The following is an 11,070-nucleotide window of genomic DNA, read 5'->3' on the forward strand; positions in this document are numbered from 1 at the left end:
TAACGGGTGTCGTGTCGTGTGTGGTGGTAAGCAGTGAGTGAGTAACATGAACCATGTGCATTTGTTTTGTGATTGACCACATTGCCCCTTGCCGCTTATCTTTGATCCCCAGTCAAGACAAGCCGCTCCTACTTGCCCCTTCTCTTTTCTTGAAGTGTAAGTGCCACTTCAAGAGCTCAGAACTCAGAAGAGACTCTTCCTTTTTATATTGGAAACAATTATTCTCACACCCAGCAATTCTGACATCTCTCTGTCTCTGTGTTGCTTTGTTGCTTGCTTTATGTTGAAGGTTAGATAGAGAGACAACTCAGACAAAGGAGGAGGAAAGGGAAAATGGGTGTGGGAACGAGCACTTTTGTAATCAGATGGATCAACTTTCTCACCATGGTATGCTTTGAGCTGTTTATCTCCCTTCTTGTTTGTTTAGATTCTAGTTGATTATTTTTCACTTTTGAAGTTGATTCTTTTTGTACATTTTGAAAAGGCCCTTCTTTTTGTGTTCTCCATTTCTTGGTTTGCTCTTTTGGTGTTGTCGATCAGGTCATACATGGGTTTGTTTCTGCTGCTGGGTTTTAATGTCTGCCTTGTTTTGTGGGTTCTTTTTAACATTCTTTTAGTGTCTATTGGGTTTGTTTCATTTGCAAGATTTTGGCTTTATCTGTTATTAGCTCTAAATTTGGGTTCTTGCTGTTCAATTTACTCTGACATTGCTTTTGTAGTTGATTCTGCAAATTGTTCTGGATGGTTAATTGGAATGAGAACATGAAAAATTGAAGCAACGAAGTAAATCATGTGCCTTTTATCTTTTTTTATAGAGGGTTTATGTTTACTTCTTACCTCATTGTGCAGCTTTTAGCTGTAACTGTCATAATTTTTGGGATATGGATGAGCACCCATCAAGATGGCTGTCGAAAGTCCCTCACTCTCCCTGTTTTAGGCCTTGGTGCTGTTATCTTTGTGGTGTAAGTTTTTCTTGCTGTGTCAGTGGACTTTGAAGCCTTCTTATACTTCTAATATTTTCCCTTCCCTTAACATTCACATATTCGTTTCTGTTTTCCTTTGAACTGTAGATCTATAATCGGGTTCTTTGGCGCACTCAAAAACAGCTCCATACTCTTGTGGATTGTATCCTTTTCAAAATGAGTTTATTTGTGTTGTGTACAACATTATTTCTTTTCTGGGTGCGCCTTGACGTGTTTCACTTGCAGTATCTGATCATGCTGTGCTTCATTCTGGTGGGAATTCTAGTATTCACTGTATTGGCGTAAGTATATGTGAAGCTGAAGTTGATTTGTTGTCTAAAGTAAAGCTTATGATTGGGGTTGTAGATAACTCTTTTTGCCATGGACTTCATACTTTTTCTGCAAGTGCTATGTTATTGCCATTTTTGTTTCCTGAGCTATCCATCTGAAAATTCTTATAGAAATAATCATATTAAACAGAAAATCTAGTCAATTGGTCTTATATGTCTAAAACGATGGAGAATAAGTGGATCATTACTTGTCACATCATGCTACCGCTTAAGTGTTCTGGTTTTAATTTTTGGTCTTTTGGTATTAGTTGAGTGTTTTCAAATTCTGTGAGACTTTTGACAAGTTGTTATGGGGCTTTTGGCTACAAAAATAGAAGATTGTTTTGGAGTTTTATGCCTTTTTGCTTGATGTGCAATCTTTGGTGAGGAACTCTCAAGCTTTTGGAGTGTTGAAGGACATTAAGCTCGCATTTCTCAGAAGCTTAAATACCTCCCCTTGAGAGTGGATCTCTCTACTACTTTCTTTCTAGATTTTGTTTTTAGCTGGTGTTGGTGCTAGCTCATTCTAGTTTATTCCAGACTTGAGTTATTGTATGCTTCCCTTGTATACGTGTAGCTACCCTTTGGTTCATTTTAGTAAAATTTGTACATTTTAGAAGAAAACGAAATTGCATGGTTGTGGCATGAGTTTATATGGGAACTGGACATTAAATGCAAACCTCAAAAAGCGATGAAGATGTGGTTTTGAGTTGAGCGGATGAGTGGAATATGATTGTGTGGCTAATTTTATGACAAACAGAACAAGGAGAAGACACTAAATCTATTGACAACTAATGATATATGTTGAGGGTATATTGCCAAATCAATCTGGTGCTTTTGTCACCATTTCCTAAATTGCCAGAGTGGGTTTCCAGGTGTGGTATTCATTTGTGTTCAATGCAGCTCCAATGGAAGTAATTTCTCTGAAGATAGTGTTGGTTAAATAAGTAAAACATGATCTTCCCAAATCACTCTGGTGCTTTTGTCACTATTGTCTTTAATGTTACTTTTTTTTTTTAGTTAGTAAATAATATAATTTTTACGTTTTCTACTTGCAAATCTCATACAAAGCACTCAATTTTACTGCTAGAGGTGACTCATTTTTGAATCCACTTAAAGGATTTACTGTGGTCATTCTTCATTTAAAGTATGAATGTTAATATTCAATTATTTTTATGTGAATGCTGTGAGAAAAAACATGAGTTTGATTCAAAACAATAATATTATATGACATATTCTCTTCGCCAATAGTTTAATCTTTATTTTGCCTTCTTTCTAAGAAGTGTTTTTTAACAAGTAACACACTCACTTCTTCTTGGTGCTTGTTCTAATCTTATGTAACTTTCTTCCTTTCCTTGTAGGTTTATTGTAACAAATAATGGATCTGGTCATAGCGTTGTTGGTTTGAGGTGAGAATACTTGTAATTCATCTGATAGCATCATCATTGTTGCCTCTCACTTTGCTTTTGGTTGGTAAAATGCTCAATTCCTTTTTAAATGGTAATATTCTGTCATTACTTCTTTCTTGTTTTGATTCTCTTATGCAAGAGTCAACTAGGGTTGACATGATGTCTGCAATTAATATCTGTCTTCTTGTTTGGTTAGGTATAAAGAGTATCAACTTCAAGACTATCACTCATGGTTTCTAAAACAGGTGAGAATATTATATTATTAGCAATGCGAAGAATATCAGTGTCAGCTTTGTTATGTAATAATGCTTGATGTTGGTCTCTTAATTTAGCTGAATGATACCGAAAAATGGAAGCGCTTGAAGAGCTGTCTTGTGAAATCTGAAGATTGCAATAACTTATCGAAGAAGTATAAGGTCTGGTTTTGAACTTTTATATCGAATTTGTTGATCTTTTCTCCTGTGACATGAATGGGGATGTTTTCACTTCTCCCCACCATTTGGTTTAAGATTTCTTCACTTGTTGATTGCAGACCCTTAAACAATATAAATTGGCAAAACTGAGCCCCATTGAGGCTGGCTGCTGTCGACCGCCATCTGAGTAGGTGCCTTGCCGTTGTTTTGTAAAGTTTTCTCCATTCTGAAGCTAAAATCCTCTTCAAGTAAAAAGTACATAGATTCCAACAATGTTTTTCACACATATGTGATTATATATGCAGTTTATTTCAGACAATAATTCAAAATGGTGATGATCCAAGTTACTGACATCAATATTTGCTATTATTCAACTCAAATATAGGTGTGGTTATCCTGCTGTGAATGCATCATACTATGACTTGAGCTTTCATCCAGTTAGTTCCAACCATGACTGCAAACTTTACAAGAACTCCCGGGCCATCAAGTGCTATAATTGTGATTCCTGCAAGTAAGCATCATCATTACCTCATTGTCTTTTCCTCTTTTTCTTGAATAAATCTTCCTACATTTTGCCTTTTCCCAATCTCTCACCAGGGCTGGTGTTGCACAATACATGAAAATCGAGTGGAGAGTGGTTGCAATCTTCAATATTGTTTTGTTTCTTGTCTTGGTAAGACACAAATGACCTGTCTATATATGTTGTCCTTTTACTTGACACTTATGTTTCATTTGTTGTGCAATGCAGTCGATGATATACTTTGTCGGATGCTGCGCACGACGAAACGCTGCCCAGAGCCAGAGCCGGAGCCGGAGCCGTTCGAAAGCTTGAGGAGGACCTATTATTCATGCTGTGGGTTGGGAAGTTTGGGAGGCCTTTTACAAGAAACTTTGAATTCAATAGTGTACAAATTTTTAATTTCTGATGAAATGGAAACAAATTGTGTAATTTATGTACTTGGTGAGCAATATTCTTCCATCCGATTCCTATGAGTAATGAATCACAATTCCAAATCTGATTTTCCACTCCAATGTAAAAAGGAAAAAGGAATACTAGGAAGGTGGGGAATGTGAATATTAGGTTATGAAGCATGTGAGTGTTCTGTCTCTCTGTCTGGCTTCAAATCCACGCTCGCCACCTAATTTTGTTGTACGTAATAACAACTAATGCTAGCCATTTAATGATAGTGTCGTTTTTGTTTAAAGAAAAAAAAAAAAAAAAGGTTTGGTTGTGGGAGTCAAACTAGATTAACTTTATTACGACACGTGGTAAGGCTGTTTTATTAAATGGATTTATTGGATTAAAAAAAGTGGCATAGAGATACTCGCAAGCCCAGCGGAGAGACACTTCAAACCAATTAGCAATTGTCACATGTCTTATTATGTTTTATTATTTAAAATTAAAAAAAAAAAAAAGAAGGGGGGTTGCTCTTGCCACTCCTATTGCGGGTTAGGGGTGGTTTTGGCCACCCCCTATGGTCAGCTTAGGGTAACTGAACCATTTTAAATTTTTTTTTCCTTTCTAATTTTATTTTTTTAACTTCAATTTTATTTTTTCTTTTTAAATTTTTACTTAATATGATGTGGTGTATGGAACGTGTTGCATTTGTGAAAGGCGATGACTTTAAAAATATTTGATGGAAGTACCATTTGGGTCCTTCAATTAATACAGATACCATCTATGATAATTTTTGAAATCGAGGGTCCATTCGAAAAAGGAAGCAACATTTTATTTTGAGTAACGATATATACCACATTTTTATCTTACAACTATCTCATAATATACTTGTATTTTAGGCAGTTTTAACCAATTATTATATATATTTGTTTAATAAAGGTTATTCAAAGGTTAATTAAATATGGGATAAAATACACTTTTTACTAATTAATCTTTTGGTTTTTTTTTTTTTTTTTTTTGAGAAATACACTTTTTACTTCTTGTACAGTTATTCATTTTGTACTTACACCTAAAAATTTAAAAAGTGACAGTATGACCTCCCATATTACCACCGCGTATCAAATTAGACACTTTCTCATTTTTCTTCCCAAAATACCCTTAAATTCATTAAAAAAAAATCATTTGAAAGAAAATTAAAAAAACATTAAAAAGGGGTGACCCTTTTCATATTAGTCCAATTAATATATTTTTTAATTTTATTTATTAATAACTTAAAAAAATGTAAAAATTTTTAATTTGACCCATAATAGTCGAGGTGAATTTTTAAAGTTTAAAGTCATATACGTATAGTTAGGAAATGAAAGATACTTCGGACTATTAAAGTATATATTCCCGCTCCTTTTTTTCTTCTTTCCGACCAAGAAACGAAAGGCTCTTCAGTTTCACCAAACCGAATTCTTCCTTGCCCCTCCGTAAATCAAACGCATTCCCTCTTCTCCTCTAGCCATCCGATCAGTGAACCAAGAGGATTCAGAATTCTACTTGAGGTAATCTCACTCGAACAGCCGTCCAATTTTCTTACCTCTCGTTGATTGGTGATGGTGTTTGTTGTTGAGGGAAAGTTGATTGGGTCTTTTGGGTTGAGATTAAATTGATGATTTTCTTTATACCCATTTGATAGCTAACCTGTTTGGGATTGAGTTTGAGAAATAAAGCTTTTAAGTAAAAAAGAGCTTTTAGGCAAAAGTTTCATTTTTAAGCTTTTACTAAAAGTATTTTTTTGGCCATCTTTTAGCTTTTTGAACATTTAAAAGTGCTTTTAATTTTTCTATCAAACGAGTACGTTTTTCTTCAAACGGGCTTTTTGAGTATTAAAAGTAATTTTAGGCCCTTCAAACGCAATTCCAAACAGACCCTTAGGTAGATTATGGGAAAATTTTAGTGATTTTTTTTTTGATAAATCCTTTACATTTTTGTGATTTCTGAACTTGTTCTCCGCTTTTATTTTTATGTTACAGTGTATTGGTTGTGTGACTTAAGTTCGATGTTTGAAAGAACTTCTTGAACTGTGAATTCTAAAAAGGTCTTCTTTCTTATATCAGTATATGCTACTTCCCTTATGCACCACTCTGTTTCATACATAAGCTTTTAGATTTTAATTTTTGAGTATGATTTTTACCGACTAGTGGAGATGTATCCATTAATGTCTTCTTGTGATGGTTTTTTTTGTTTGGAACCAAAGATTTATCAATGTCTTCTTTGGTTTTGGAACCAAAGATGTATGCTGACGCAGTTTTGGTGTGTACCCGTATGTATATAAGGTTGTGTATAAGGGTGTTTTATTCATCAATGCTTACTTTTAATGCCATCTGCGATTGAAACTTTCAAACTGTAGTTTTTTCAATCAGAATGCAGATGTTTGAGCTCAGATCCATCTCTTTTCGTTTAACATATCCCGTCCGAACAGGGGAGCTTGCTGTCCTGACGGCCACTGCATGGGGTGAAAATCTACTTGCTGGAAATTGTATCCGGACAGCTCTATCTTCGTGTCCGGACGCTATCATGTATTTGAGCTCTTGGATTGCCTTGTCTTGTGAATGAATCTTGGAGCTTTGGAACTTCCGTTTTGCTATCATGTATTTGAGCTCTTGGATTGCCTTGTCTTGTGAATGAATCTTGGAGCTTTGGAACTTCCGTTTTGATCACCGAATTAGCCAACACAAAAACTAACACCTTTCTAAATACATAACATATAAAACTTTGTAAGTGAAAAAGTAAAACAACTACAAGAACCGTAGGAATTGTTACAAAATGAGACATGGAAATGAGCAACTACATTGTAGTGTACCAGTTATATATGAGTTAAAAGGTTGACAATTCCGTCTTATAAAAGAATAGACCGGAAGGTCCACCTTCTGGCATCAAAGCCAGCATGACAGGACCTTGAGCTCCTTCTTCAACAGACACGCCCCCGGTTTTTCGATTCAAATCCGTTTTGACTAGGCCGGGAGTAACTGCGTTAATGGAAATATTGAGGTACTTCTTAGCCAGAACCCTTGTGTAAGCATTTAGAGCTGCCTTGGAGACAATATAAGCAGGATAATTTGAAGGCCAGACTTTGACTTGTATCAGATTCTCCTTGATGTCTTCTAAGAACCCTTCCACCACATTGTCCACTTTCTCTTCTGTGAGGCCATCTACATCTCCTAGCTCCTTTCTTGCATTCTCATTTGAGATATTCTGAAATACAAACAGAAAAATTAAAAATCAGAAATTACCATGAAGTTTCCAAGTGTTTTGAATTGTCATGATTTGATTAACCCTGTGTTAATTTGTTGAGGAATCGTGCCTTTTTCCATTGTTAGTAGCATCTAACTTTTATATAATATTGTATATATATTTGTACCTTTAGCCATCCGAGGGAGGAGGAGACATTTATTATTCTTGCCGAATTGGATAATTCAAGAAGTGGAATTAGTTCTTTGCTCACTTGCTTCATCCCATAATAATTTGTTCTTATACAATCCGAGGCTGTTTCATAAGTTTGCTCATAATCTGTCTCCAAGCTTCCGATAATTGAAGTAATCCCTGCATTATTTATCTGCAATTTGAAACAATTTCAATATATATCAGAGTACTAAAAGAGGGGATAATTAAGAACACGATTTCATCTACTTAAATTGGTCTTTGTTTTTCACCAAGCAAATGACTTTATGTTCATCATGATCTAAAAAACACTACATGATTTCATCTTAATTCAAAACTATAGACTGATTAGAAAGGTATCTGTATATGATTATTTATCCTCCTTAGACTATTGAATAAGGGTTCATCCATATGAATTTCACATCTATACAAGTCAAAGTCATATCTTCCATTAAAATCAAAGTATCCTACCAAGGATCTAGACATGCAATACAGGCAGTTAATATGAGAGGGTAGGTGGGTCTCGCGCCAATCGGGTAGTCCAAACCAGTTCAGGGCTTTCCTATCCAATCGCAATAACTGCCCGTGTAATACAGACAACTAATTAACAACTAATTATACGCGATCACAAGTAGCAGAGATCGAGTTGGATTACATACCAATATGTCAAGCTTCCCAAATTGGATTCTGATGAAATTTGCAAAAGATGAAATGCTAGCCTTGTCCACCACATCAAGTTGATGAAAAATCACATCGGAATATCCAGCCGCCTTGAGTTTTTCAATAGCTTCACTGCCCCTCTTCACATCTCTAGCAGTTAATATCACCTTCACCCCATTTGAAGCTAGCTGCTTACATATTTCAAATCCTATCCCTTTGTTGGCCCCCGTAACAACTGCAATCCTGAAGCAAAAAGTTTGAAACAAATGCAAAAGCAAAGAACTTAAGGGAGAGTATTAAGGATGTTTCACTACTCATATTAAAACGTTGTTGGTAAAGATGCAATTAATTACCTCTTCGTCATGTTTGTTGACTTGTTTCCGCTATTCGTTGACGCCTGTTTATGGGAAGCAGGAAGCTTATGGTTTTGCTGTTGGTTTTATGGTTTAAGGTAAGGTTATGGGGTATTTATAGTTGGTCATCTCTGGGTTTTCTACGTACGCACGCAGTGACATCTTTCTACTAATTGCTATCTTCCTTGTTAGTTTTTACGTATACGTTTAGTGTTGAGTAGGTGACTTGATTTTCTCATCAAGTCTTTGACTTATTTTTCCCTCCCACACCTTTTGTTGTCTCTCATTTATTATTGCTTAATTTGGCTCCTTCCTTGAGAAGCTTATTTTGACCGACACTTTTCTTCTCAACTATGTACATAGCACCATTCGGTCATTTTGTCAAGAAGAAGAAATAAGCTGAAATTGCCGAAAAAGAAGAGCAATTTGAGAGAGATGATGCAGATCAGAGAGCCTCGTCTGCAAATGTCCGGATGAGCCTCAACTCAAGAGCCTTGTCTACAATCTCGTCCAGAGACTGTCTAGACGCCTATGTTAATTTTGTTGTTTTTAATGTTTTATGTCTGTGGCCGTCCGGACTGCCTTAAGTTCGGTCTGGACGAGCTGCGTAGAATTTCAATACAAGTTAGTTTTGTTATTTTATTAGGTTTAAGGTTTGGGGGCTTATAAATGCATACGTTATGGATCCTAGAAATGCAATTGTTATTTATAATTGAGTTTTGTTCAATAAGAAGCCTCAGAGTTTAGCGTTCTTCTGTTTTTCCTTCAAAATCTAAAGAGTATTTAGCGTTTTAGAGAAAATTTCTTAGATCCTTTAATAGAATCAAGATCTATAAATACATATCCATTCATTATTGTTATTATTCGCTGCAGCTCACTAAGTTACGTTGTATCAGAGATACACCATTGATATTGTGTTTTGAGTTATTTCACGAAAAGCTTAGAGAATTTTATAGAAGCTTTCTTTTTTGTATTTAATTCTCTTTATGTGAAAGTGAGATTTGGGTGTTTTAAAACTTTTGAGTTTAAGTGATTTTGTTTGTACTATTATTTGTACTTCATTATTTTGTTCATAAATTTCTCATAGATCATTTCCGTCAATGGATATAAGTTTGGCATGGATTGATTTATTTATTTTTTAAACCGGATATGGTGGGGCAAGCATCAAAAGAAGACTATAAGATTGGCGTGCAAAACTGATGATAAAGCGGATGAGATCCCGCGGGACAGGAGAGACAAGCCTATTATGAGCTTTGAGCGACAACAATCCGGTGCAACGCAAAACCAAATAAAAAAGCTCATCATAACAAATAAAAATTTACTGCTAGAAGTCAAGGTTGAGAGACTTTTCAAGTAAAATGAAAATGAAACCATTTCATGCTCTAAATTTTATTTTATTGTACTTAATAGTATATATGGAGCCAAATTATTTAAAATTTTTAAATAGCATGACAATATATGCACCATTAGACGTATGAATTGATTATAATCTATTATAATTGGAGTTGCATGCAATTTGGACAACCACAATAAAATGAGGCTGTAGGGCCCACCTATCTTGTGCAAGTGATCTCTATACGCTAAGCTGCTGATGTAGGGTGGAACAGATACTTGACTAGCTTTATTAGAAAGATCATAACTCGAGTTGCGGACATCGAATTAGAGCGATCTTGGTGGCGTTGGAAGCTAATTCAAATATCTACAAAGTCATGTTTCACGAGGTTTAGCTAATTTCAATGTTTACTAGGTCAAAATAGACATAGGGTCTAAATTGAAGTTTCTGGAATTTGTGTCTTGGCGCCGATCCAGCATGTCTAGACATGTTGTTGAAAGTGAAGTCTCTAGAAAGCCCGTCCGGACATGGCTTCTGGCCGTCCGAACACGTCTCTATATTTAATTTACGCACTTTTATCTAGTGCCTGTCTGGACAGAGGTATATCCCGTCTGGACGGACCTCGTAGAATTACAAACCGACTTTATTTCGTATTACTTTTAGATTTAGGGTTTGAGAGTCTATAAATATATGTTTTATAGACCCAAGAACGTAGCTTTTGATTATATGTAAGTTTTTATCAATAAAAGTCTTAGAATTGAATTTCTTCCTTATTTTCCTTCAAACCTTAGATAGACTCTAGCGTTTTGAGAAGATTTCTTAGATTTTTTATAGATTCAAGATCTATATATATATATATATATATATATATATATATATATATATATATGAAATTTCTGAAAATTGTATTAGAATTGGTTGTGCTGAATCTTGCTGCAATGCGAAAACTTGTTTTGTCCTGACCAAATCAGAAGAACAAGAAGATTTACTTCTCACTTTGATTTCAAAAATTGAAAATCCTGATCTAAAAGAAGACTATCTTAAAAGACTTAAGAAACTCATGATTAAAGATATTGAAAAACCTGTTGGCACTAAAATCTCTCTTGAGGATACCTTGAAACGATTTTCGAAACAAAAATCCAAGATAGTTACTATCTCATATTTGCAACATGAGATTAGTAACATAAAGAAAGATATTCTGACTTGCAAAATGATTTGCATATTGTTGAAACTGAGAACAAAGATTTACAACAACAGCTTTTGTTGTTAAATCTTAAAGAATGTTTT

At 35.0% G+C, this 11,070-nt stretch overlaps 2 protein-coding genes across 5 annotated transcripts in view; one reads left to right on the forward strand and one right to left on the reverse strand.

Moving 5' to 3' along the window:
- LOC132175268 (peroxisomal hydratase-dehydrogenase-epimerase-like) overlaps window positions 1-8,521 on the reverse strand; it is an 11,907-nt gene extending 3,386 nt beyond the window's left edge. Inside the window, exons 1-6 of the mRNA XM_059587148.1 lie at window positions 8,451-8,521; window positions 8,097-8,340; window positions 7,418-7,612; window positions 6,912-7,251; window positions 4,885-4,898; window positions 2,508-2,530 (exon numbers count right to left, since the gene is read on the reverse strand). Coding sequence (XP_059443131.1) covers window positions 2,508-2,530; window positions 4,885-4,898; window positions 6,912-7,251; window positions 7,418-7,612; window positions 8,097-8,340; window positions 8,451-8,461 — 827 coding nt within the window. The 5' untranslated portion in view covers window positions 8,462-8,521. The remainder of the gene's footprint in view (window positions 1-2,507; window positions 2,531-4,884; window positions 4,899-6,911; window positions 7,252-7,417; window positions 7,613-8,096; window positions 8,341-8,450) is intronic.
- Window positions 96-4,130, forward strand: LOC132175269 (tetraspanin-10-like). Of its 4 annotated transcripts, none has more exons than XM_059587153.1 (12): window positions 96-156; window positions 290-387; window positions 850-962; window positions 1,071-1,125; window positions 1,209-1,264; window positions 2,653-2,700; window positions 2,897-2,945; window positions 3,033-3,116; window positions 3,233-3,300; window positions 3,499-3,624; window positions 3,711-3,786; window positions 3,862-4,130. In XM_059587153.1, the coding sequence occupies exons 2-12, from the start codon at window positions 334-336 to the stop codon at window positions 3,943-3,945; spliced, it is 813 nt and encodes a 270-aa protein (XP_059443136.1). In that variant the 5' UTR covers window positions 96-156; window positions 290-333; the 3' UTR covers window positions 3,946-4,130. The 4 variants fall into 4 exon arrangements, with proteins under 4 accessions (XP_059443136.1, XP_059443135.1, XP_059443133.1 ...); XM_059587152.1 differs by having other exon boundaries at window positions 106-156; window positions 295-387; XM_059587150.1 differs by lacking the exon at window positions 96-156 and having other exon boundaries at window positions 163-387.
- Window positions 8,522-11,070: the final 2,549 nt, after the last annotated feature.

Source organism: Corylus avellana, chromosome ca3, assembly GCF_901000735.1.
Source record: "Corylus avellana chromosome ca3, CavTom2PMs-1.0".
Lineage (NCBI taxonomy): Eukaryota > Viridiplantae > Streptophyta > Magnoliopsida > Fagales > Betulaceae > Corylus > Corylus avellana.

Coding starts and splice junctions, on each gene's coding strand:
- LOC132175269 (XM_059587149.1), top strand. CDS start 366: ATGGATCAACTTTCTCACCATG. Junction 3,117..3,232: donor ACTTATCGAAGAAGTATAAG/GTCTGGTTTTGA, acceptor TGTTGATTGCAG/ACCCTTAAACAATATAAATT. Junction 3,301..3,498: donor TGCTGTCGACCGCCATCTGA/GTAGGTGCCTTG, acceptor ACTCAAATATAG/GTGTGGTTATCCTGCTGTGA.